Source organism: Parambassis ranga, chromosome 2, assembly GCF_900634625.1.
Source record: "Parambassis ranga chromosome 2, fParRan2.1, whole genome shotgun sequence".
Classification (NCBI taxonomy): Eukaryota; Metazoa; Chordata; class Actinopteri; family Ambassidae; genus Parambassis; species Parambassis ranga.
In genome coordinates, this window is record NC_041023.1 from 43,964,578 (window position 1) to 43,990,321 (window position 25,744).

Consider the following 25,744-nt stretch of genomic DNA (forward strand, 5'->3'; position numbering starts at 1 on the left):
TAACCGGGGGAATGCAACAAAAGTTACCACATTGAACCAGAAACAAGCTGTGACGTGGTTGCTTCTGACAATTCTCCAGGGAAAAAAATCTCTAAAATGTACGCCTTGTCAGTGGAAATGTAATAGACATCAGAGCATTCAAACAGGTGAGAAACCATTTTCTTGCAAAACATGTGGAAACGTTTCCCTCAAAATGGTCATTTAACTGTTCACATGAAAACCCACACAGGTGAAAAACCTCTCAGTGACAGTTTCCATGTTATTCATCACATGACACACACACCATATGTTTGTCAAACAGGTGAACCAACTGTTTAAAAAATTATAAAATAAATACACAATACACATGGACTAAAGCTGAAGGTGTCTGTTTGCATTTACTTTCAGTTTTCCACACTGTTAGGTTTATGGTTTCTTTATGAATACTATTGAATGTGAATTGACAGCTGTGACTGAGATCTGTCATGTTAAATTGTGTTTATGTCTACAAAGAATAAAAAAAACTAGTTTTGATGTAACAAGTGTAATAAATTGGCTTCCTCTTGTTAAACGATTCTCATTAAAACGATTTCATCTGACATCTGACTTATTTCCTCAACCTGGCATATAACAGATATTACAGATGTTATACTGCACAGACAGATCAGACCAGAAGTATTGACACCCAGTAAGAAATTGTAATTATATAATATAAGGAACTATTAAATGAAAACAAGAATGTAAAAGGAATTTGCAATATATGAAATGGTCTAATAAAATCAAGAAAGACATACAGCATATATTGAACATCATACTGAAAAAGTGACAATAGTTATATAAAGATAACAGTGAATGAATTTATGGATTTCTTTGTCAAAGCAGGACTTGACCTGGTAAAATTTATTTTAGACAGTGAATATGACCAGCTCTTTGACTGAACTTATTTAAAATCAATACTCTGTCTAAATCATATCATATCGCTTCAAACTTGTGGCTTTATGATATTGTCTTACTTATTATTACTTTATTAAAAAGCTGGCATATAAAACGGTTGCTGCTCTGAGTTTGTCTTCACAAACTGACTTTGTATCAACGTGACATCATCATCTTATTTTCTTTCAGTGCTTCTTGTTACTTTTTAAGTCTTCTTGGTGTATTGAAAGCAGAGCTGATGTGTCACAGCTGCTGTTTGTGTTCTTTAGTGTCTCCATCTTGATGAAATGAGGCTGTTTTACTTACGTAGAGTGCTGCTGTTTCTGTCTCTCTGTAAGCCCCATGTTAAACAGCATGCTCTGAATAGTGACGTCATGATGTCACGGTCACATCAGTCTAATCTCCCTATCTGAGAGAGAGCTGTCATCAACAGCAGGAAGTGCAGGAAGCTCATGGTGTGCAGGCCTCTGATGTTTGGAGGCTGTCGGCTTGTAGCAGCCAACAAGAAGGTAGTTTGTAAAAGTTAGGCTCTGTAACTTTAGATGTGATGATTCAGAAAGAACTTAGATCAGATATGTGCAGCACTTGTGCAACAGATACACCAACAGTGACAGCTCTTCTGAAGAAAGCCTATCAGGAGCTGAGATCTTGATGAGACACACTGATACAGATTTGCTGACAGGAAGGATGAAGGGACAGGCTGACCACACACTCATATAGACACACCACACACACACAACTGTGGAAAGTCTTCCTGTGCATCACTACAACAGACTGTTGCAGGGTCGACCCCAAAGTTCAGACTCACAGTTCATAGCAGGATTGAGCTGGATACAGTCACAGCTCCTCACTGTGTGCAGCAGCTGGACTGAACTGAACACTCTGGAATCAGACAGATTCAACATCCACACATCAGTCACTGAAAGCCTTTAAAATGCTTCACTGTTTGGATCAGACTTCTCTCCTCACTCAGCTTCCAGTCCAGATCCAATAACTTACTGCAGGTAAGTGACGGACATGTCAGCTGTGTGTTAGAAATGTCATGAAATGCATGAATAAACAGCAGCTTCATGTTGATGCAGGACGTATGAGGTCGGAACACTGATGAGATGAAAAGATTCAGAGGAAAAGGCAGAGCTGATAAGTCACATGACTGATGGACTGACACTCTCTCTCCTTCTCCCGCTCTAGTCAGCTCCTCCGCCAATCAGTCGCTGCCTCGCTGCTCATGCAGCCAATCAGGTTGTAGCAGTAAATTTAAAGCTTTCCTCTCTCTGCTGTCAGCTGTCATTCCAGATCACCTTTGAGAGCAGAAACCCCCCAGAGGGCTGGGCCTGACTGCTGTCCTAATAAAGACGTGAGGAAGACTGTTTGGAGGACACACAGAGTGGACATGGGTCACAGAGCGCTGCTGCTGTTTGTGTCTCTCTGGAGCTCAGGTAGGACTCTGCTGACAGATGTCTTTATAACAGCTGGGAGAACAGTGTGTGTGTTTATTTGTTTTCTTTACTGACAATGTTATTATGGATAATGGATTACGGTGTAATTAGTCAACTAAAATTCAGCCATTTTAATTATTTTATTTGATTTTACTTTGAGGATTGTTTTTATGTCTCACCCTGGATGTTCCTTTTTTAGGGTTAACATTTATGGAGCCCCGAAAGGGACATTTAATTTATTTGTTTGTTTGTTTGTTTGTTTGTTTATATTTCATGCTGTATTTATTTCATTCCTAATATGTAATTCTCCTCTTAAGACACAAATCATGAAAGTACACAGCCGGGTGCATCACCAGCCAGCTGGAGAAACAACACAAACAAACAGCAGTCCTAACAACATATCTGCTACATTAGAGTTAAAGTGATGCAGTCCGCTCAGTGTGATGTCAGAGCACATGTTGTGGGACTTTTTCTGACTCAGCAAACCTTCTTCTTTTGTTAAACATTGTTCAAAAACTTCTCATCAATCTGGCTTCAAGAATAATCTTGTCAAACAGAACTGATGAGGCAAAAATCATAGCAGGTAGGATCAGGTGCAGCATGATCAAGATGGTACAACAACACCTGAGCTATAGTCACCGGTCACCAACTCAACACACTGTGTTATTCTGAAAGTCCTGTGTGTCTCTGTCTGTTCTACTTCCTCTTGTGTTCCCTCCATTTTTAATTAGCTTCCCCTCTTGTATTTAAGTCTTGTGCTCCCTTTGTCTGTGTCAGTGTGTCTGTGTTCCTTCCTGTGATTCCTCCTGTGGTTCTTCCCTGTAGATTTTCCTTGTGAACCTGTAGTATTTCCCAGTGTTTTCACACCTGCTTTGTTAAAACACTCAGAAAGATCCAGGGCATGCTAATGCTAATGCTATATGCTTTTGTCTCCCTTGGAACTATAGATAAAGCTCTCAGAGAGCTGTGAGCGCACACACCAGCTGCATGTGTCAAACAAAAATCCCTCTACATTCCCCTTTGTGACTGTGGAGTCGCCCCTTCATTTGTATATTAGTGTATTATATCAGTACAGAAAGAAATACAAGACTATATTTCTCTCTGTGTTTCCTTTCTGGTTTTCTTCCTCAGGGCTCTGTGCTGATGACAAACACCTTCCAGCAGGTAAATGGAGGAAAACCATGACATCAGCACAATCTGTTGTTCAAAATTACTGCACTTCATGTGTTGTTACTTTGTGTCTCTGCTGAGCAGTGACTGCTAAGGTCAGGTTGGTGGGAGGAGCCAGCCGCTGTGCTGGTAGACTGGAGAGGAAGGAACATGGAGAGTGGACAGAAGTGGATGACTGGTTCATAGACTGGAACCTGACAGCAGCAGCTGCAGTGTGCAGACAGCTCGACTGTGGCGCTGTGATTTTAGTACAAAGAACATTCGATAACAGCATACAGATCAAGTGTTCAGGTCAGTGTCATTAACTGTGATGGTAAACTTTGTTAAACTGGTGAAGGAGGGAACATGAACTATGTGATTAGCATAGCCCGATTAAGGTCATAATCGGAGTAAGCATTATTTATGATAGTGGAACAATATCAGTCTGTCCTTCTGCATCCACAGAGTCTGTCAGACTGGTTGAAGGGACTAACGTGTGTTCAGGCAGACTGGAGGTGAAGTCTGACCAGTCCTGGTCCTCAGTGTGTGAAGATGACTTTAACCAGCAGAATGCAGAGGTGGTCTGTAGGGAGCTGGGCTGTGGGGCTCCTTCAGTCTTTAAAGGGGGACTCTATGGAGCAGCAGAGGCTCCAGTGTGGATGAGGAAGTTCCAGTGTGGAGGCCATGAGTCTGCTCTCCTGGACTGTGGAAGCTCACGGTCCACAGAAAACAGCTGCTCACCTGGAAAAGCTGTTGGACTCACCTGCTCAGGTACAGCTGCAGCTTTCATTTCAAGTTCTGGCCTTCTCTTCTGTTTCAAGTCACTTTCACTAATCAATCACTTTGATCAGATCCTGATGTCCGCTTGGTGGGAGGAGCTAACCGTTGTTCCGGTAGACTACAGGTGAAACAAAATGGAGAATGGAAAGAAGTGGATATCACATCCGCTGACTGGACCATGAAGAAAATAGCTGCAATATGTCGACAGCTGGACTGTGGCTCTCCAGTTTCGATAAAAACAAGTCATCGGACAACAAGAACTGAAGTTTTAGAGGACGAGCAGCATAAACATGTCGGAGAAGATTATATTTCTTCCAATCAGGAAATTTGCTGTTCAGGTAAAACCATGAATGTCTCATATGGTAAAGTTGTTTTTTATGTTACATTGTCAACAGTTGATGCTTGGTGATAGCTAACATGCAGTACTGTGACAGTGAACTACTTAGCATTTGCTTTCAGTGTATCTTCACAACCTGTAGGTCAAATGTTATTTTACTTTGATCCTTTTTACCTTTAAAACTTTAATTCAAATTATTAGTTTCCACTGCAGCACCACAATTCCAAAAAGTAAGTGAACTTTGCATAGCTTTAAATTGAATTAATCATGTAACCATTACATCATGCACATAGACTTTACACATGAACCGCTAAAATAGCCAAAAGAATAGACCATTTCAAATAAACTGTACAGCAGGGTATAGTGTGATGTGCAGATGATACAATGACTATGCCACAGTGTACATTGAATTGTGGCTTTCATAAATCAAAACGTTTTAATGACTACATTTACATGCACAGAAATAATCAAATTTTAACATGAATAAGGCCATAACAAAAAATTCACAATTACCAAGTTTCTGCCCACTCATCAGAAATACGTTTAATTGAAATGTGAGATATGGGAGAATATTTCCAAATGAACCACCATGTCGGTCTGATTTAAAATTCCTGAGCAGACAAACCACAGTGAAAGTGTTTATCTGAGCAGAAAGGCCAGGAAGACTTTGAGTTGATGACAATGGAACAATATCAGAGTGTCTGTCTGTCCTTCTGCATCCACAGACTCTGTCAGACTGGTTGAAGGGACTAACGTGTGTTCAGGCAGACTGGAGGTGAAGTCTGACCAGTCCTGGTCCTCAGTGTGTGAAGATGACTTTAACCAGCAGAATGCAGAGGTGGTCTGTAGGGAGCTCGGCTGTGGGGCTCCTTCAGTCTTTAAAGGGGGACTCTATGGAGCAGCAGAGGCTCCAGTGTGGATGAGGAAGTTCCAGTGTGGAGGCCATGAGTCTGCTCTCCTGGACTGTGGAAGCTCACAGACCAGCTGCTCTCCTGGAAAAGCTGTTGGACTCACCTGCTCAGGTACAGCTGCAGCTTTCTTTTCAAATAGACAGGTCCTACTCAAGGTTTCTTCCTCTTAAAGGGAGTTTTTCCTTGCCACAGTGCTCTTAAGGGGGTTCAGGCTCTGGGTCTCACGCTCTGGGTTCTGTGAAGCACTTTGAGACAATTTCTGATTGTAAAATGCACTATATAAAAACACTGAATTGAATTGAATTGAATTGAACTTCTCTTCTGTTAAAAAGTCACTTTCACTAATCAATCACTTTGATCAGATCCTGATGATGTCCGTTTGATGGGAGGAGCTAACCGTTGTTCTGGGAGACTAGAGCTGAAACAACATGGAGTCTGGAAAGAAGTTTCTCGCAGTGACTGGACCATGAAGAAAACAGCTGTAATATGTCAACAGCTGAACTGTGGCTCTCTGGTTTCAATACAAGTGCATACCTCAGAACGACCTTCCAATGTTGAGTCTAAATCTCAGAGCAAAGGATATACAATAACATCAGAAGTTACACGCTCTCACTGTCTGGAAATCACCTGTTCAGGTAAAACCATGAATGTCTCATATGGTAAAGTTGTGTTTCTATGTTACACTGTCAACATGAGGTCACCTTGATGCTTGGTGATAGCCAACATGCAGTACTGTGACAGTGAACTAGTTAGCATCTGCTTTTAGTGTATCTTTACATTGTTATTTATGTTATTTTTCTTTGATCCTTTTTACCTAAAAGTTTGATTTAAATTTTTAGTTCCAACATAGCCAAAGAATAGACAGTCTCAAATAAACGATTGTTTAAGGATGTAAAGACGGTTCTATGAATAAAGTGACTACAACCCTCGGGTCAGGAGCATTATGCCGAATTAATCACACCTCTGAAACGATGGGCAAACAATACTACCCAGAACATAAGAAGCTCCGTAAAAAAACTGAGAAAACAAAGGTCACCCATCCATCACAGCCTCGAGAACAGATGATGGGATGGTGGTCACAGGCAGGTCCAGCCTATAAAATCTGGCAAAGGTTGAGGAGGATGCCTAGCTGGCAGTGCCACCTCTAAACACTGCCCATGATGCAGCCATTCCCGTGTACAGTGGGAGACTGGTGATGGGGGAAGTTGCCCCGTCTGAGCATAAGCCAGTGCAATGAGGTCAACAATCCAGTGGGCAAGACAATGTTTTGTCAAAGGCCTGCCCAGTGTGGCCTTACCATAAGACACAAACAGATTGTTGGTGGAACGACGGGACTGAGTCCGGTCCACATATGACCTGGGGGTCCTCACAGGACACAAACAGTGAAGTCTTTCATCCTCCCCCATATGATGCAGCGGAGGATAAAAAGACTCCAACACCAGAGGTCTGGCGACAAAGTTGGGAGGCAACACTTTGGGCTGCAAAGTGGAGTTCAGCAACAAACCACCCTGCCGTCCGCACTAACTGAGAGGGCAACCAGAAAAACAGTCTCCAGGCAGAGAAGGTGATGGTCCAGACCAGACAACCGTTTAAGGCAGGCAGAGTGCCCAGAAGATCGTCTTAACGCCTTACCACCTTTAATGTGTCCACCACACCATTACTCAGCCCAAGATTACGCCAGCGGCGCAGTTCAAGGGCCACACATGAAGGCTCAGGGACCCTGGCTGAGGCTCGCACTTGTGACAGCCAGTCCGGCCTGGTGGGTAGCCACCATGGGCACCCGTCCAGCAATTCTTGGACCTTGGCCATCAAAGGGCCTCTGTGGCCAGTTTGGGGCCACCAAGTGCACACGGTCCTGCAACAGCCTCACCCTGTGGAGGAAGGCTGGGAGCAGAGGAAGTGGGGGGAAGGCGTACAGCAGCACCTGAGGCCATGGAAGGCTCAATGCACCAGTCCCCAATGGCCCCTGCAGGCCGTGCAATGAGGACCACAGGACAATGGGTGTTGTCCTGTGTACCTCCTGTGGAGACCCACCGAGGCCCGGCCAAAGCGGCACCAGATCTGGTGAGCCACTCGCCAGGATGAGGGCCCATCCTTGATAACAAATCTGCTGCTGCATTCAAGGAGGAACACCCTCCAAGACTTCGGCGGTCCCAAACCATGCAAGGACCTTGGGACACCTGCGAGACAGAGCAAGATGCTTCAGTCCCTCTTTTGGCAGGGAGAGCTTCTGACTCAGCGCATGTGCAGTAGGCCCAGAGGCACTGCTTAGGCTGCCGTGCCGTGGAGGCCCAACAACCTCTGGCACCCTGATGGCACAAGCCCTCTTGTGGGTAAGACATGCTCTCATAGTGTCTGAGTTTTGATTTGACATAGTGCTCCTGACCCGACAGTTGTAGTCACAGGGTTACAGGTTCACTGACATGGAATAGAACTGTATAGCAGGGTAATTGCAAATGATATGAAGGCTATGCCACAGTATAAATAATTGTGGCTTTCATAACTAGGGGTTTCACAAAAACCACATGCTGACACTGCTAGCATATTTCTAAAGGGACAGCAATAACCCAATTTTAACCCAGATAAGGTTGTATTGACACCATCATGTAAACACAGTTTTCTAACTAGCATAGCTCAATTAAGGTCATATTCAGAGTAAGCATTATTTATGAGAATGGAACAATATCAGAATATCTGTCCTTCTGTATCCACAGAGTCTGTCAGACTGGTTGAAGGGATGTGTTCAGGCAGACTGGAGGTGAAGTCTGACCAGTCCTGGTCCTCAGTGTGTGAAGATGACTTTAACCAGCAGAATGCAGAGGTGGTCTGTAGGGAACTCGGCTGTGGGGATCCTTTGGTCCTCCAGGGGGTGCCATATAGAGCATCAGAACCCCGAGTGTGGTCCAAAGAGTTCCACTGTGAAGGCAATGAGTCTGCTCTCCTGGAATGTGACAGTAGCAGCTCAGCTACCAGCAGATGCTCACCTGGAAAAGCTGTTGGACTCACCTGTTCAGGTAGAGGAGGAGCTGCAGCTTGTATCCAGTTTACTGCTTTACTTCCTCTACTAATTATTTTCCTGTTTCTGCTCAGGTTCAGTCAGTACCAGGTTGGTGGGAGAGAAGAGTCGCTGTGCTGGTACACTGGAGATGAAACCCTTCAGAGAGTGGAGACAAGTGTATGATGGTGATCATACATGGAACCAGAGCTCTGCAGCTGCACTGTGTATGAAGCTTGGTTGTGGTACTGCTGTGTCAACACGAGTGAGAGACGATTCTTTAACAAGCAGACCTGTGTGGTGGATCAGGTCCTCCTGTATCCAGTCAGCATCCACACTGTGGGAGTGTATAATGATAGATAGACATTTCAGTCCATCCAGTCTTGAAGTGATCTGCTCCGGTAATCCTCACACACTGTGTGTGTTGCTCTCTCAGTGTGGCTTCTCTCTGCTTCCTAATGCATGAATGATGTCACTTGGTGTGAGGTGCACAGTCCAAGTCTAGTGTACTGTTCCTCAGTCTGTCATCAGCAGCACAGCAAATACTTTGAAATGCACAGCAGTGATGGAAACATGCTGAAAACATGCAGAAGCTGTTTGAATGAAACTCTCCAAGCAGCAGATGTGCTCTCATTGGTGGAGCTGCTGTTGTCAGGCTGTACATTGACTGACTCAGCTGTTTCAGAGCTATGACACAGATATTTATTCATCAGCACACTCTCTCATCTATGTTCCACTTCACACAGTCCTTTAGCACCAACGCAACCTTTCATTTCTCTGTCTCTGATCATCTCCTTTTCCTTCATAGAGCTGCTGGCTCAGCCACACGTCTCCCTCTCTCCCTCCACTGACGGGGTCTCCCAGGATGATCAGCAGGGCTTTTGGGTGCTCATTGGCTACACCTTCGGCATCGTGTGCTCCGTCGAACCGCAATACCAAGGAGGTTCCTTCCAGCTGATCTTCACTTCCTCCAACACGGAGCAGAACTACACCCTGCCAGCTGTCAATCACTCCGCCCTTTTCCTGTTCTCTGCTGCAGACCACACCCACCGAGGAACCTACACCTGCCTTTATCACAACTACGTTTTCTCCCATAACTTCTCCTCTGTTAGCCAGCCTCGCTCTCTGGCCGTCTTAGGTAACTTGATGGAGTCCAGCAGGGAGATGTGACAGTCATATGATTGTTTCAGAGCCTTAAGGAAATAATGGTGATACCATATGATCATGTGTTTCCATCTGTTTCAGCCCCTCTGACAGAGCTGATCATCAGAGTCACTGTGGTGACTGTGGCTATGACATCATCCATCACTGCCATCTGCTTCTACTATAAGGTACTGTACGTACTGTGTGTGATGTATTTATGTACTGGAAGCTTCTTTCAGTCATTATAAGACGTGTTTGCTGTCGTATCTTTCAGCCCAAGCCAGAAGCCGTGAGCAGAGAACAGTGATGATGTTCTGAATGCTTTTTCATGCAGGATGAAGAGAGCAGCTCTGATACAGCCTTATTACTGTCCTGCTGTAAATAATGGGAAAGTCTTTCTTAAAGTGTACGGTAACTGAGAGGGACAAATGACAGCACCTTTGTTTTCAGCTTTAACAGCCAGCTTTGTACAATGTGTCACAATTATAAGTATACACCATCTTTGCCATCATGATAACAGTTATACATACAGCTTAGACGTTTACTTGGGTTTGTTTTCATTCAAATCTTTGCTTTTCTCTTGTGTTTCTACTGATGTTGCTGTATTTGTGTTTCCCTGGGTTTTGGTTTCTTTTGCCCTGTTTGGGTTGTGCTTCCTGTTTTATTTGGAAAGTCCTGTTTCCCTGTGTGTCTCTGTCTGTTTCACTTCCTCTTGTGTTCCCTCCATTCTTGATGACCTGCCCCGCCTTAAGTCGTCGCACCTGTGTCTTGTTATCTCTTGTGTGTTTAAGTCTTGTGTTCCTGTTTAGCCCCGTTCACACTAGAGAAAGTCAATCCAGCTACAGTAGGACTGAATCCAGATAGCCTGGATAACTGGATACGTTCAGACCTATTTTGAAATCTGGCTCTAGCGGACTGATTTCCCCAGTGTGAATGGGGTCTTTGTGTCACTTGGTCCTGTCTTGTTTCTGTGTTGTCACCTGGTGTCTGCTCCCTGTGTTTCCTCTTGTGTTGTGTTACCTACTCTGTGGTTGGTTTTGAAGGGTTAAAGAATTTTAAATAGGCAGCTCATTATCATGTAGCGTGTGTTCACATAATTAGAAGTGTTTACGTTTTATAAAGTATCATAGAAATCAAAGTGAGTCAAGTATAGTAGATGTGTATGTTTTTCATTGTGCATCATTTAACCACTTTTAAGAGAAGGGAGCACTTTGTGACCCAGTTTCATGACCGACAGATGGGAGGGCTTCTATTCCACCCTTAGACTTAGCAGCCAGCCCAGGAGCTTGAAGTAACCAGTAAACACCACCATAGAATAAGAAGAAGACCTTGTGGAGTGGCCCCTGTCTGACAGGGACCTGAGAGGGCTGAATTATGTAACTTTGTGATAACAGTGTGTGTGTGCGCTCAGGGCCTTGCCCTGGCACAATATAATGCCTTACTATAGAAGAAGTTCTTCTTCTATGACAATCCAGCGCTCTGCTTATTTTGTAACCTTGTGTTTGCCTTTTAATAAATAAGTAACACTGAGACCAACAAACCGTCCGCTCTGTTCCTCACCAACCAGCTCAGGGAGGCGACAGAACTCTCACACACTCAGTGACATAAAAGCTTTTTTTATGTTACAGTTCTTTACATGTGATGAACACAATAAATGAAACAAATGTACAAAAATAGTTACTTCCCATTTTAATAGTTTTTGAACTAAAAACATTGATCATAAATATAGTTCAAAAATACTCTCAGTTCAAATTAGATAGATTTTCATATTTTGAGGGCGCCCCCTGCTGGAGACACACTGCATCATTCTTAGACACATGACAGCAGTAAAGGTGGAGGCTGTTCTTTATGTCCTGGATGTTTGTTTACATATTCAGGTTAAATCTGAATCATTTTATTTCAATATAACACATTTAATTTATTCAAAAATAAACATTCACAGCTCAGTATTTACAGCGGAGCTAGTTGCAGTTTGGCTGGTGTTGCCGTGGAAACATGCAAATGTTGAGAAACAAAATAGACAGTTTGTCAGCGCTAACATCCATAAAGTCAGGACAATCATCATGCAGGCAAGATATTCTTAAGCACATGTTTCAGTTATTCTTTGTACTACACAGTTTACAAGCAGAGGGATCTTTGCTTTGGGTTCCTGCCCACGTAGGTGTGGAAGGAAATGAAAAGGCAGACATGTTGGCTAAGAATGCAATAAAAAGACAGGTGATTGATTTAGAGATATCATTGATCAAATCAGAATTAAAGACCATTATAAAGAAGCACTGCAACAAATCAGAGCATCACTGAGGACTGCTGCTGTGTTCTTTTTCCTCTTCCCCCCATACCACCACCTGTGTTTTAAATGTCTATGTACTACTGTGTTCCATAGTATTATTTTTATGACACTAAAAACAGTACAGTTCCTCTTGTGCAACATTATAACCAACAGTATAATACTTCTATTGGAGTTGTTAGTTTTTTATTTCATGACATTCATGATGCAGGATGCAAATACAGCACTGTACATATCTCAGCTGTATATCTGATCTTATTTCTATTTTTATTCTCTCTTATTTTTATTCTAGTTTTCTAGTTTGCTTCTCTAGTAGCACACTCTGCATTGTGTTATTATTTTTTCTGCTGCTGTAACAAATCAATTTTCCTCCAGGGATCAATAAAGTCTTATTTTATCTGTTAAATGTATTTTAGGGGAAATTTCTGAAAACTGAGAGACTTATTTATTAAGCATGTTATAATCACAGAGATGGAACATAGACTATAAGTTAAGTTTAATGTTATTATTAAAAATGTCGAATCAACTGTTTACACTCCAGTCCGGCAGGTGGCGGAAATGCGCCTTGGAAGTTGGCTGCCACCCGCCAATACTCTTAGAGCAGGAAGAGGAGAAGAGCGAGAAAGAGGAAAACAAAGACGAGCACAGCGACAGCAGAGGTTTAACACATAGTTTAGCCGTTGTGAGTGTTTTTATTACATCTGAATGGCTGCTGCTGAGTTTCTGAGAGGTTTTATCAGCGAGCGGCTAACTGCTGCTGCTGCTGAAATATTGGGAGTGTTTGAACAAACTATCGTCCAGTACGAGGAAGAGATGGACCGTCAGCGCAAACTGCTGGATCTCCTCCTGAAGCCTGAGATCAAGTTACACAGAACAGGTATGTAAACATGACAATGTCACGGAACAACAACGTCTCTGTTTGAAAAGAGTTCACATTCAGCACATAGTGTTTCTAACAGGAGGACACTGACTTCATGACTTGAAGCTAAGCTGGGTGAAGACGCTCGCACATTACCACTGTGTACGTCATCAGTTGTTGAGCTGAGCATGATCGATGTAGCCCAAGTTGATAATCGTTTTCATTTATTGCGTTCAAACGTGACCTGAACAACAACAATATGAGTTTTTGTTCACAACAAAAAGTTTAGCGGCGTCAACAGAGGTTTTTGGTGTCCGCGCATCTGCCTGATCAAAATACTGCAGCACTAAACCATCCAATACAGACAACAGCTGCTTAGAATACGCGGACATTATTATATGTTGTTGTCATTATGGTCATGGTTTGTGTAGAACACTGCTGATTTGTGGTTTAACCTGCATGTTTAAAAAGTAAACAGTACAGCACTGATATGATCCATTACATGTTGGCTGGTAGATGAAAACAACACACCTGTATGTGCGCATGCGTCTGCGTCCTAAGTGCAGACAGTATGGAGTTACATTTAATCAGTGAATTAATCAATGATTTGCTGCCTGTCAAATAAGATAAATAACATAATACTATATAGGAAAAATAACCTTAAATGACTTCTGCTATGATCTGCTGCTGTATAAAACAAAATAGCTGCTCCCCTATATAATGGCAGGGAAACACTGGTAAGTATGGAATATGTTGTTGTTCCATACACATAAGTGGTTTGAAAAAAATGAAATCCTAATCAGCTAAAATCAGTAGCAGCAGGTCAAACTCGATCAAAAACTGGAAATCAGAATCTGGCATTACTAGTTAGGGTTAAACAGCTTCTATAGAAGACAAATCATATTAACAGATTACTGTTGATCAGAAGCACAATGTGTATATTTAGGAGACCATGCAGTGAAACTGGAGAGATGAACATGTTTGTGCTGCTAACTAATTAAACATGATGTGACAGTAAAGGTGTGTTCAGTTTTTTATTTCAGCACTCTGAAGGGTTAATGAGAGCTGCTGTGGACTGTATGTGAATAAACTGTATTCTGAATAAATATCTAAACAAAGGCTCTAATGTTACCAAAAAGTGAAACCAACTGTAAAAACAAAAAGCTTTAAGTGTATCATTAGTTTTAGTATAAGAAGGTGCTGAACTGTTCAGAGGCTTGAAGCAGCTTGTAGGAGCAGCTAAACATCTTCAAGGAACTCTAACAAGTCCAGTTGTCCTGCTTCAAGCTTTTCAAAGGAAATGACCTGGATGAATCATTGAGGTTCAGTTTTTGACAAATGAGCTACTGTCATGGAGATCACATAAACTCTGTTTTCTTCTGACCTTTGACCTGCAGATCTCCCTCAACAACACAGTTGTCAAGTGGAGGATGTTCTGGCTGAGCAGCAGCTCTGTAACCAGAAGAAGAACTCCATTCTGGACCAGGAGGAACCAGAAACTCCACAGGTTAAAGAGGAACAGCAGGAAGTCTGCACCAGTCATGAAGGAGAGCAGCATGAACTGAAAGAGCAGACTGATCCCTCTATAGTAACTGCTGCTTATGATGGACCAGAACCAAACCATGACATGGTTCTCTCTCACAACGCTCCTCAAGGTAAAACATCTCTAAAATGTTGAGTTTGTGGAAAATCTTAACATGAAAAGTTTTTTTCTCTTAATCAGAACCTGAATGTTTATGAATATTTTCTGTTTGTTATGATTGTTATGTTGCATTAACTAGGGGTGTGCCCCTAGTTAATGCACCCAGACGATAAATCTAATCGCGATTATCATGATCACGATTAGTCAAAACGATTATTCATCGATTTGAAAATTGGCTTTTATTAAACTTGAAACAGATTTTTCTTTTTCACACATCAACTAATGTTTAATTACAGCTAAACTGACAAAAATAAATTACAACAAAGTGATAATATATAAATAAAATATATGCAAATATTATATAAAAATAAATATCAAAAACTATGTGGTAGAGTACTCAATGCTACAATGAACTCCAGAGCAATTTAAACAACATATAGTATGATTAGTATATAATGTTCAACTTAAATATGTTTAAATATTATTGTTTTTGAGGCCAAAAGCAGCAACACACCTTGTAACAAAAGCTGGATTAATTAAAACAGCATGCAATAACCTTTCCCCTTTTAAATAGAAAACGTTTTAAAATACTAAATGTAGGAGCCACAGGTCCGTTGTAGCAGCGAAATATTCTGCTGTATGAACATCTTTTACAACTTTGTCACAGCATCCATCAAGCGCAACTGTGAACTGGTGACGAGATGGCGTGTAAAGCTTGTCCAAAGTAGTCACAAGTTTCTCGAACCCCGGGTTGCTAATGGTGTTGATTGTGCACGTCTCTGCTAGCATGAATGTGATGCCTCTGTGATTTCTTCTCCGGGAGCTGGTTGGCAAGTGGGTTGGAGAGCCCACTCGATGGATGCCTGACAGGTGGTGGCAGGACACTGAGGGACACTAAAGGAGACTTTAACTTTATGTGACTTTTTCTGCTCCTTTAGCGCTTGGTCATAAACAACTTCCCCCAGGCAGCTAAAGTAGCTGCTGCCTCACCTCAAAACGTGCTGAAAGTGGAGCACAGTTTGTGTTTCGGGGGCGGGGTGCGGCACACCGCTGTAAAGCTAGTGTGCGCCGTGTCGCTGGGCAACACGCAAGCAGGGTGCTTGGCACATTAATCGTTTTATGTTTTCATAATCGTAGGAAGCCAAAATCAAAATTGAAATCGAATTTCAATTAATCGCCCAGCCCTACCACCCAGTAGGACCTGATTCTCTCATTGAGATACTTGTAGCTTCGCCTGTTGGTGCACAATAAACTGAATGTCAACATCAAACTCAAAAGTGTGTCATCATGGACGTGGATGCATTGCGTGAAAATCTTGGAAACGATGCATGAACTCTTCCTGCAATTTCAATGTCGGGATTGTAGTTTGTTTAATGTGGCAAGGCAAGGTTTATTAATATTGTACCATTCATACACAAGGCAATTCAGAGTGCTTTACATCACAGAGTAAGAAATCACAGAGTAAAAAAAATATTTGTTATGTAATACAACTAACAAATCATTCAGAGTGAAATTGTTGAATCGTAGCACTATGAAGCGTAATCCAATCGAATCATTAGGGGACTTAAAATTAACTTAACTTCAAATTCCATTTTATAGTGTTTTTTTTTTCTTTTTTCTTTTATCTCCTATTTATTGATTAGTTTTATGCAATTGCCTTTGTTGCTTTTATGTAGCAATTTGAGATTTGCTGTCGAATTTTATTTTTTATTTGTAAGTACATTACAAATAAAATGTATTGTTATTATTATTATTAACACAATAGTATTTGTGTCTATTTGTCTCCAGTTCTCACTCAACAACATGACTGTAAAGAGGAAGAGATCCTGTCTGACCAGCAGCTCTGTAACCAGGAGACAAACTGCAGTCTGGACTGGGAGCAACCAGAACCCACACAGATTAAAGAGGAGCAGCAGGTTCTCTGCAGCAGTGATAAGGGAGAGCAGCATGTACTCAATGAGAAGGCTGACCCACTTTTTGTGACTGCTGCTCATGAAAGTAACCATATACAACCTGATCAAAGCTGTGATGTGGTTCTCTCTCACAACTCTCCAGGAAAGAAGTGTCTAAAATGTAAGTCTTGTGGAAAATTGTTTACACATCAGAAACTTTATACACATCAGAGAACCCACACAGGTGAGAAGCCATTTTCTTGCAAAACATGTGGGAAATGTTTTAGTCAAAATCGTGATTTAACTGTCCACATGAGAAACCATACAGGTCAGAAGCCGTTGTCTTGCAAAACATGTGGGAAATGTTTTAAGAATGTTAGTTATTTAACTGTCCACATGATAACCCATACAGGTGAGAAGCCATTCCCTTGCAAAACATGTGGGAAATGTTTTAGTCGAAAATGTACCGTATTTTCACGACCATAAGGTGCACCTAAAAGTCTAAAATTTTCTCAAAAATCGGCCCTGCGCCTTGTAATGCGGTGCGCCTTGTGTATGGGTTGAGTACACCGGCTGCACCGGCTCTCCTCACTGATATCCAGCCGGTTTTTACTGAATCGCTGCTGATAGAGATGTGAGCGGCTTGCGGAGGATGCGGAGCTTAAAGCTGAGATGCGAGGGTCCGATCGCAGATCAGGGCTGGATGGACGAGGAGAAAATAGGAGAGTGGCTCAAGGAAGTTTACGTAAAGAGACCGGTTTTTTTCCACGTATCACCCTCGCTGCTGATCTGTGACTCCATGCGCGCCCATCTCACCGCTGGAGTAAAAAACCAGGTGAAGCAGACGAATTCGGAGCTTGCCGTTATCCCGAGAGGGTTAACCAAAGAACTTCAACCGCTGGATATCGGAGTAAACAAGGCGTTTAAAGCTAAGCTGCGAGCGGTGTGGGAGCGATGGATGGCAGACGGCGAGCACAGTTTTACCAAGACTGGGAGGCAGCGCCGGGCGAGTTACGCCACCATATGTGAGTGGATTGTGGCCGCATGGGCTAATATTTCTGCATTGACTGTTGTCCGGGCTTTTGTGAAAGCCGGCGTAATTTCCGAACAGCCAGCCGGCAACGACAGTGACAGTGACTCCGACAGTGACGAGAGGGAAGCTGGTATGCAAGCACTCGCACAGTTGTTTTATTCTGACACTGAAGATGAGGACTTTGATGGGTTTGCGGGAGAGGATTGATTAAAATGTGAGTGTATTGTACATAGCTGTAATAAAGTTCGACTTAACTCTGTTTTTGTCCCGTTACCTTTTTATTTACCGTACGTACTGGTATCTGGCGTCTTAGCGTCTCAGTGACTGTTGTCCGAGCTTTTGTGAAAGCCGCCGTAATTTCAGAGCAATAATGAATTAGGAATCACTGTGGTGCAATTTATATCCGATGACAGTCTTTATTTGTTAATAGTGTAAAGATAAAGTTGGAATCACAACAGGCATTCAGCAGCAGCCACTGCTCTGCCCATAGAAACACACACGCTGTTTCTCTGTCGCTGCCACCGTCGAGAGAGAGGCTGCACCGGCTCCTCACTGATATCCAGTCGGTTTTTACTGAATTTACGTACTGGTATGTTTTAGCGTAACCTGCGCCTTATAGTACGGTGCGCCTTGTGTATGCGCTGAGGACAGAAATAGACCGTGTAACTGACACTGCGCCTTATAATGCGGTGCGCCTTATGGTCGTGAAAATACGGTACTTTAACTGTCCACATGAGAAACCATACAGTTGAGAAATCATTCTCTTGCAAAACATGTGGGAAATGTTTTAGGAACAATAATCATTTAACTGTCCACATGAGAACCCACACAGGTGAGAAGCCATTTTCTTGTGAAACATGTGGGAAATGTTTTAGTCGAAAGGCTCTCTTGAATCACAGTAATAAGATCTCTGACCTGTTTTTTAATATAATGGTGCAGTACAAATTAGTTTTTAGTTTAACCAGATACTGTTGTCAGTGTAATACTTTCTAGTCAGCCATACAGTATTTGTGTTATAAGAACTTGTATTATGTTAAAGCTAATTTTCTTAATATATCTTGGTATGTTATATCTATCGTCCCCTTTTAATTCATTAAAATCCATGCTTGATTTGACATTTCGTATTTTCAGCTCTATGGGTTTAAGTAAGGGTTAACAGTTTTAAATCAACAACACAAGATACAGTAAGAGTACAGTAAGAGGTATCAGAACCAACACCCCTTAACTGATATATACATGCACACTGTTCAAAAAAAAAGGGAACACTAAAATAACACCTCCTAGATCTCATTGAATGAAATATTCCATTTAAAAATCTTCATTCATTACATAGTGGAATACATTGAGAACAAAATAACATAAAAATGATCAATATAATTCAAAATTATTAACCCATGGAGGTCTGGATTTGGAACCATACTCAAAATGAAAGTGGAAAATCACATTACAGGCTGATCCAACTTGAGTGAAAGTTCCTCAAGACAAGTCAAAATGAGGCTCAGTAGTGTGTGTGGCTTCCACGTGCCTGTATGACCTCCCTACAATGCCTGGGCATGTTCCTGATGAGGCGGCAGATGCTCTTCTGAGGGATCTCCTCCCAAACCTGGAGGATTGATGGCCATGTGTCAAACAGATGTATTAATGAACTTTTGGGTGAGCTTCAGTTCATAACATCCACTGCATCTAGCCCAGTTCTTCGCAATGTTGTTGAGTTCACTTTGAAAAATTATAACTGTGATTTGGATTCATCTTTAACCTCTGATTTTGGTTAAAATAATAACCTTTTTGTTGTTGAGCTAGAGGACTACATACTTGACAGCAGAGAAGGGAGAACATTTCAGTATGTACCAATATTGCAGTCCTTGTTACAGGTTTTAAACAAGACAATTCAGAAAAAACCTCCAGAGTTGTGAAAGAAATTCTATAAGGACTCAATACCACTCTTTTCATGATGGGTCCCACTATAGGGAAAAGGTGTTTTTCTCTGAAGAAGACAGATTTAGTATTATTCTGTACATTGACTTTGAGGTGTGCAATCCACTTGGGACAGCCTGCAGAAAGCACAAGGTCACAGCTGTCTATTGGATGCTGGGAGACATTCCAATCCAGTCACAATAAACACCAGCATCCATTTATTTAGCTGTTCTTTGTAAGGCAACTGACACCAAGCAATTTGAATACAAGAAAATCTTTGAACCACTGTTAACTGACATGAAAACCCTGGAAAAGGGCAGCATGAACTGCATGTTCAGACAGCTTTGTCTAGTCTTATTCATACTCCTTGCTATAGTGTGAAACGACTCTCTGAAGAACTTGATCACTTCCATGTGACATCTGGTTACCCACCTGATGTTTTCCATGACCTTCTTGAGGGCATTATTCCAGTTGAGCAGATTTGGTATTATCATTTGATACCTTGATCAAGAAAAAATATTTTTCTCTCAGAACTTAACGAGTCCATTCAACAGTTCCCATTTAGGTGGAGTGATAAAGCAAACTGCCCTTATGCTGTCCCTGCTAACTTTGCCACACGAAAGTCAGTTGGAGGCAATGCACATGAGAACTGGTGTTTGCTTGTACCTGAAGATGAACCAGTGTGGAAAATACTGATGACTCTGAAAGATATTGTGGACCTTGTTATGTCCCCAGTCCATACTAAGGAAAGCATTTGCTATCTTGACAGTTTGATTTCTGAGCATCGATGGAGATTCCTTGAAGCATTTCCACAACAGAGTCCTTCCCAAGCACCACTTTCTTGAGCATTATCTCAACTCATTCAGGAATTTGTACCTCTGGTTGCCCTGTGGACAATTTAATTTAAAGCAAAACACAGCTTCTTTAAAAGAGTGGTCAGACAAACAGGATGCTTCAGAAATATTTTGCTGTCACTTGCAAACGAGCACCAGTTGATGATTGCATACCATCTTAGTGATGTAAATGCAGTCACATCTCACTCTCCCTCAGTCACCAGGCAGGAAAACACCGCATTTGCCTTTCCTTTTAGGTGTTAACACAAACGTTGTTGTAGTACCTCAGTACAATGTTCGTATCTTTATCTTAATCTTTATCTGTGTTTTAATGTAGATTCCCTCAAGATGGCTACCCCAGCAAAACTCCGGATTATTATGGGAGAAAATGATATCCACAAACTGCTTCTACCCTCAGGCATACCTGGTACACTCCAGGAATTGCTGTGCATCATCCAAGAGACTTTTTGTATTCCAGGGGAATTTACAGTAATGTCTGAAGACGCAGATTTTGGAGGCCAGTTTTTTACTTTGAGCTCCATTGAGGAAGTAGTAGACAGGGGAACTTTGAAGATTGTACAAGCTCAGGCTCCAGTCATACTAAATCTGCCATCTGTGGAAGAAGCAGATGTCGACCACTCCCTAACAGGACAAACATTTGAACGTTGCTCCAGCATTCCATCTGGATCCCATGCTAACATTATCCTTTCTCCTTCTGATGGAAGTGATATGTGTGGCCGTTCTCAGCCATGGCCAGCAAAATTTCAAGTACCTGCTTTTTCCTATGTTGTGAACCGCATGCTGGAGGCAGGAAACCTGGCCTACCAAAAGGATGGCACCTTGTTGAACAATCCAAGACTGATAAGTAGTGTACTTGAGAAACTAGCAGAAGAAATATTTCGGTATACAGCTTACCCCACAGGTGTCCAGGTTTTAGCTGTTGTTGAAGCACTCATGGAAAAATACCCATGTCTTAAAGAACCAGGTTCTTTTAATGGATTATATGGGTGGCAGCAAAGGATTAAGTACAAAATGGGAAATTACCGGGCAAAGCTTAGATGCCGTCAACTTGCTTGTCCAGAACTTGAGGTAAACACAAGGAAGAGACTGAGTTCAAATGAAAACGGCCGAACTAAAGGCATCAAGCGGCCGAAGAAAGCCGAAGTGAACTACCTGCCTCCACTTCCATTCGGTGATACAGTGGACACCCTAGAACAGGAAAGACAAGACTTGCTGAAGGAAGCAACAAAGAAAAACAATGATGGGGTAATCGCTGATAAAATGGAGAGGTCTTTCTCCTATCGAAGACTAGAAGTTGTCAAGCAATGCCCTGCTGTAAAAGCCTTCATGGAAAGATGGCCCAGTCTATTCTCCGAAACTCAGGTAAAGTAAACTGTTTGTGTGTGTAGTATGTGCACATGCATGTGTGATTAATTGTATATGTGTACGTTGCAAGTATTAGCGACAACCACATAGAGGTGATATTTAATTATTGTGTTCCAGTTAGTTTTGTGTTTTTCCAATGATCAGCTGTTCACAGGCTGGTATATTTTAACAGATATAATATTACCTGGAGTAACATGTAGCATGACATGAAAATCTTGACAGACTACTTTCCTAGTGTAAATGTTTTCTAACACCTTTTATTTCAGATCAAAGCGGAGTTTAGAAGGATCACTGCAGTTCATCTGGAGCGAACCTTTTTGTCTCAGCTAGACTTTTACACCCCAAAACTGAGTGAGATATTTGCAGCAAAAGGCGGGGTTGCAGGAACAAAAATAAGACCCTTGCTGCTTTCATTCAGTCAGGTAAATTTAATGTATTTGGGTCACTGTATGTAGACAATAATCTGGCCAGGTGATTATGAGTCAGGAGAGTAATTGGCTTCTTCTCATTTAACTGAACTAATCAGTCATTTGTTTAAAATATTGCACAACACAATATTTGTGTTGTTTGTCCTGGTATATTTTAAGAATATAAATTACTTAACGCATGTGTTCTTTTAATTTTTATGCAAACATGAGGTAACATGAGGTAAAACAGACCTGATTCATTTTTCAGCTTTTACCCACAGGTAATTGTTGTTTTGTTTTGTATCTGTGAATTTAATTTCTTAGTAGTTCTATTTTTGTTTTGAACAGGAACAAGTAGAAAGCAGACGAGATGCGATTATCCGGTGTCTGATGGAGTATCTTAGTGAGTCTACAGAGGAACTTATAAAAGACTACCAGGTAAATTCTGACATATTCTGATTACTCCAAAAAATAGGAAATATTCAGTGTACAGTGGTCTCTCGCTATAACACGGTTCACCTTTCATGATTGGTTGTAGACCATTGTCTATCAATTTCCTTTGTGCTGTGTCTCCTACTGGTGTAGTCAGGGGTTTACAGCCTTAAAACATCTATAATAACTGTAAAAAATTAAGCTTGACTACTTCACATTATGGAATGCAACACCTGTGATTACTGAGGGACCACTGTACTTAATTTCACCATGTGTACATAAATAGGTCTCAAAATCCATACTATTATAAGTAGGGATGTCCCAATCAGGTTTTTTTGCCCTCGAGTCCGAGTCTGAGTCATTTGATTTTGAGTATCTGCCGATACCGAGTCCCGATCCGATACTTTCAGGACTCTCTATAAAGGCACTCATTGCAGCAAAACGCGTGTGTGTCGCGCTATTGCCACATTGAGAGATTTCACACACGCATCGAAGTCTCGAACCCAGGACCTCTCGCGCCAAAAGCAGCTGTCATACCCCTACACTACAAGACACAGAGCCACCCTGCATAGAAGGCATTAACTTTGACAGCCCTGATAAATATATATCCGAGTCCTGATCGGGAGGTAATGTCCGATTCCGATCGAGTCTGAAATCCCGATTTCTGATCACGTGATCGGATCGGGACATGAATTACATTGGCATTGAAAATACCTGAAATAATACTGCTTCTTAATAAAATTCATAGAGCAACTCCAGCTACTGCTCCAAGAAATAGTGAACTACTTTGCTTTCTTGTGCATCACAGCAGGTGCGTGTGAAGACTGGTTGAAATGGGCACTCTTAAATGCTGTCACTTGTTTTGACAGGACATCAGCAAGGAAGAAGTCAAGGAGGACTATGCTGCGCATCTAATGAAGATCTGTGTCATCTCTTCTGGACCAACACAGGAGGGCCTCGCTGCAACTGATGTGTCAGTCATCATTGAGGGAACTGAGGTTCTGGCTGATTGCAAGTCTGTGGCAAAGGCTTGCCTTCTGCTCATGGGCTTGATCTATGCAATGAACTTAAGTTACCCAACAAAGTTAAGATACACATTTGAGGTATTTCAGAAGCTCTTTCTCAAGCTTGATTGTTTGAAAATGTCTCCCAAAGTCCAGGCTTTGCACAACAAACTTCTAGGGTGAGATAATACACAAAGACATCGGATCATTTGTTGTTGTGTTGTCTGTATCTTTTATATTAAAGTTCAGAGAAGAGTCTTTGTATTATGATGGCTAGCAAGGTACAGTATATATGCTGAGGGTCCCTGGTCTTCTTGTTAAGTATACATTACACGTACTGTATATTTTTATAATGGGTCCCAAAGTCTGGAACTGTGGCATCTTAACAGAACTTTGCATACGTTTTCAAAATGTAACAGTTTTTTTGAAGTTATGTGAAGCCTTTATAACTAAATAAAATTTAATCTCACACACAAGACCTGTGAAGGTTATTGCACTTTAATATTGAAAATGAGAAGTTTACACTGTTTTCCTGTAATTTTATATGTTTTATCTTTCAGTCAGGAGGAATAAAGGAGCTGTTGTTGAAAAGTCTGTTATTTGTTCATATTAACAGTAAATCTGCTTACATTTTTCTCATTTGTGCTTCACAGAAGTGTTTTTTAGCTACAGCTTTTGTGTCTAAAAGCAGTTATTGCTTAATAGTATTGATCTTTATAGGTGTTTATGTTTTATGAAGGTATGTTTTATGAGAATCTATTAAGATGCTGTGTGAGTTTTTCTGTGTATCTGCAGCCCAGTTTGTGACCGACAGAAGGGAGGCCCCCCCGCCCTCCTATGAGTTTCTCTTCTCCTGTCTTCCTCTTTCCGGTGACCCCTAGACCCGATCCACAACCTATGACACTTAAAGAATTGAAGTTTTCACCTTATTAGACAGTAAACACCAGTGGTCTGATCTCTGTCTGACACGGAACTGGGTAGAAGAAAGTAGGTGACCTTGGGATATTCATTAATTGTTAATAACATTAATACAGCAGGAATACTGACACAGTAAAAATGCTGAATGCGTTTTTTAATTAGCAGCCTCTCTGTTCACTGACACACACAGACCTGTCCATAGCTGCGTCTGGGTATTGAAAATATAAATTGTTGGACACATTGTCCATTTTAATTTTAAGATGATTTCTTTGATTATTTTAACCTGTTCAGATCCTTTGCAATGGAAAGCAATATATATATATATACATATATATTCGGTGTGTGAATACTTTTACTTTTAATACTTACAATACATTTAAAAGTCAGTACGTAAGACTTTTACTTAGGTAGGATTGCTGATGTAGCACCTCTACTTTTACTCGAGTATATATTTTGCTGGGTATTTGTACTTTTACTTAAGTACCAAGCTTCAGTACCCATGTCCACTCTGTGTGTCCTCCAAACAGTCTTCCTCATGTGCCGTCTCTGCTCATGTCTTTATCAGGACAGCAGTCAGGTCCAGCCCTCTGAGGGGTTTCTGTTCTCACTTTTTAACTCTGATTTCCTGATAGCAGCACTCACACAGCTCAATGCTGAAGAATCAGATCCTTTCTTAAATATGCACTGCAGCTAATACAGCCAGAAAACATTCACCCCTTCACTCAAACACACACATAAAGAAGGACAAAAAGACCAACAACAACAACCAGGAAGTACCCAGACCATGACACTCAGTCTATGTTATGGCCTTTCTACAAAAAGGGAATACTCAGAAAAGTTGAAAAACAGCTTTTCTGCTAATGACCATGCATCATTACACTTGTTACATCAAACTTTTTTATTGGTTTTAGCTGTCAGTTCACATTCTTACTTAATTCCGTACGTGTGCATAGTGACAATAAAAGGCATTCTATTCTATTCTATTGTCATGTTCAGATTCTGTGGGCTCACTCCTCTGATGTATTCAGCCACAATGTTACACACAGTGAAAACACAGTGTATGTGCACTTTATAACCGTGCAGGACAGAAGTTACTGAGAGATGACAGTGGACAGGGCAGGCCATGGTAAAAGCTTTTAAAAGTATTGAACTTTGAGAAAAGATGTGTGAAAATTTAGAAAAAGACCTACGAGTCTGATCTCAGTTCATCAAACGTCTCCAGGTGTGTTTGAATTCATGTTGATTTAAAGTAGGGCTGCTGCTTAAAACATTTATATTTATTACTTTATCTGTTCATACAAAAAAATTTGGTTTAATAGCTTAAGCCTAAAAACATTAAAATATTCAGACTTTGTGGTTATATGAATACTGTGAACACTGAATAATGCCAATTAATGTGACAGCCATAGTTTAAGATGAATTTCTTTCCTGTGATTCCTTGTCACAGGTGTTTTAATTTTACATGAATAAT

General features: G+C 41.4%; 4 protein-coding genes across 6 annotated transcripts in view; all 4 read left to right on the top strand.

Annotated features, from left to right (window-relative positions):
• The window catches only part of LOC114450023 (rho GTPase-activating protein 1-like), a 150,551-nt gene that overhangs the window by 98,803 nt on the left and 26,004 nt on the right, over positions 1 to 25,744 (top strand). The gene's annotated exons all lie outside the window — the stretch shown is intronic.
• LOC114444992 (scavenger receptor cysteine-rich type 1 protein M130-like) lies at positions 2,220 to 8,596 on the top strand. The gene is made up of 9 exons (XM_028419917.1): positions 2,220 to 2,351; positions 3,483 to 3,515; positions 3,606 to 3,812; positions 3,966 to 4,271; positions 4,352 to 4,618; positions 5,343 to 5,639; positions 5,891 to 6,163; positions 8,243 to 8,500; positions 8,547 to 8,596. The coding sequence occupies exons 1-9, from the start codon at positions 2,306 to 2,308 to the stop codon at positions 8,594 to 8,596; spliced, it is 1,737 nt and encodes a 578-aa protein (XP_028275718.1). The 5' UTR covers positions 2,220 to 2,305.
• LOC114449958 (uncharacterized) lies at positions 8,652 to 11,191 on the top strand. Its single transcript, XM_028427846.1, has 4 exons — positions 8,652 to 8,924; positions 9,332 to 9,661; positions 9,769 to 9,854; positions 9,941 to 11,191. Exons 1-4 carry the CDS (start codon positions 8,675 to 8,677, stop codon positions 9,971 to 9,973), a joined length of 699 nt encoding a protein of 232 aa, XP_028283647.1. The 5' UTR covers positions 8,652 to 8,674; the 3' UTR covers positions 9,974 to 11,191.
• LOC114448919 (uncharacterized) lies at positions 14,411 to 23,930 on the top strand. Of its 3 annotated transcripts, none has more exons than XM_028426168.1 (6): positions 14,411 to 14,467; positions 16,243 to 16,590; positions 20,464 to 21,509; positions 21,779 to 21,934; positions 22,268 to 22,357; positions 23,221 to 23,930. In XM_028426168.1, exons 1-6 carry the CDS (start codon positions 14,440 to 14,442, stop codon positions 23,536 to 23,538), a joined length of 1,986 nt encoding a protein of 661 aa, XP_028281969.1. In that variant the 5' UTR covers positions 14,411 to 14,439; the 3' UTR covers positions 23,539 to 23,930. The 3 variants fall into 3 exon arrangements, with proteins under 3 accessions (XP_028281969.1, XP_028281977.1, XP_028281986.1); XM_028426176.1 differs by having other exon boundaries at positions 16,243 to 16,527; XM_028426185.1 differs by lacking the exon at positions 21,779 to 21,934.

What these genes read in the sequence shown, in the direction of transcription:
- LOC114444992 (XM_028419917.1), top strand. Translation starts at nt 2,306, where the DNA reads ATGGGTCACAGAGCGCTGCTGCTGTTTGTGTCTCTCTGGAGCTCAG. An exon ending in TGTGTCTCTCTGGAGCTCAG is followed by an intron (nt 2,352 to 3,482) that starts GTAGGACTCTGC and finishes TTTCTTCCTCAG; the next exon opens with GGCTCTGTGCTGATGACAAA. An exon ending in CAGTAGCAGCTCAGCTACCA is followed by an intron (nt 8,501 to 8,546) that starts GCAGATGCTCAC and finishes CTGTTCAGGTAG; the next exon opens with AGGAGGAGCTGCAGCTTGTA.
- LOC114448919 (XM_028426168.1), top strand. Translation starts at nt 14,440, where the DNA reads ATGGTTCTCTCTCACAACGCTCCTCAAG. An exon ending in CTCTCACAACGCTCCTCAAG is followed by an intron (nt 14,468 to 16,242) that starts GTAAAACATCTC and finishes ATTTGTCTCCAG; the next exon opens with TTCTCACTCAACAACATGAC. An exon ending in GTCTATTCTCCGAAACTCAG is followed by an intron (nt 21,510 to 21,778) that starts GTAAAGTAAACT and finishes CTTTTATTTCAG; the next exon opens with ATCAAAGCGGAGTTTAGAAG.
- LOC114449958 (XM_028427846.1), top strand. Translation starts at nt 8,675, where the DNA reads ATGAAACCCTTCAGAGAGTGGAGACAAGTGTATGATGGTGATCATACA. An exon ending in TCGCTCTCTGGCCGTCTTAG is followed by an intron (nt 9,662 to 9,768) that starts GTAACTTGATGG and finishes CATCTGTTTCAG; the next exon opens with CCCCTCTGACAGAGCTGATC. An exon ending in CCATCTGCTTCTACTATAAG is followed by an intron (nt 9,855 to 9,940) that starts GTACTGTACGTA and finishes CGTATCTTTCAG; the next exon opens with CCCAAGCCAGAAGCCGTGAG.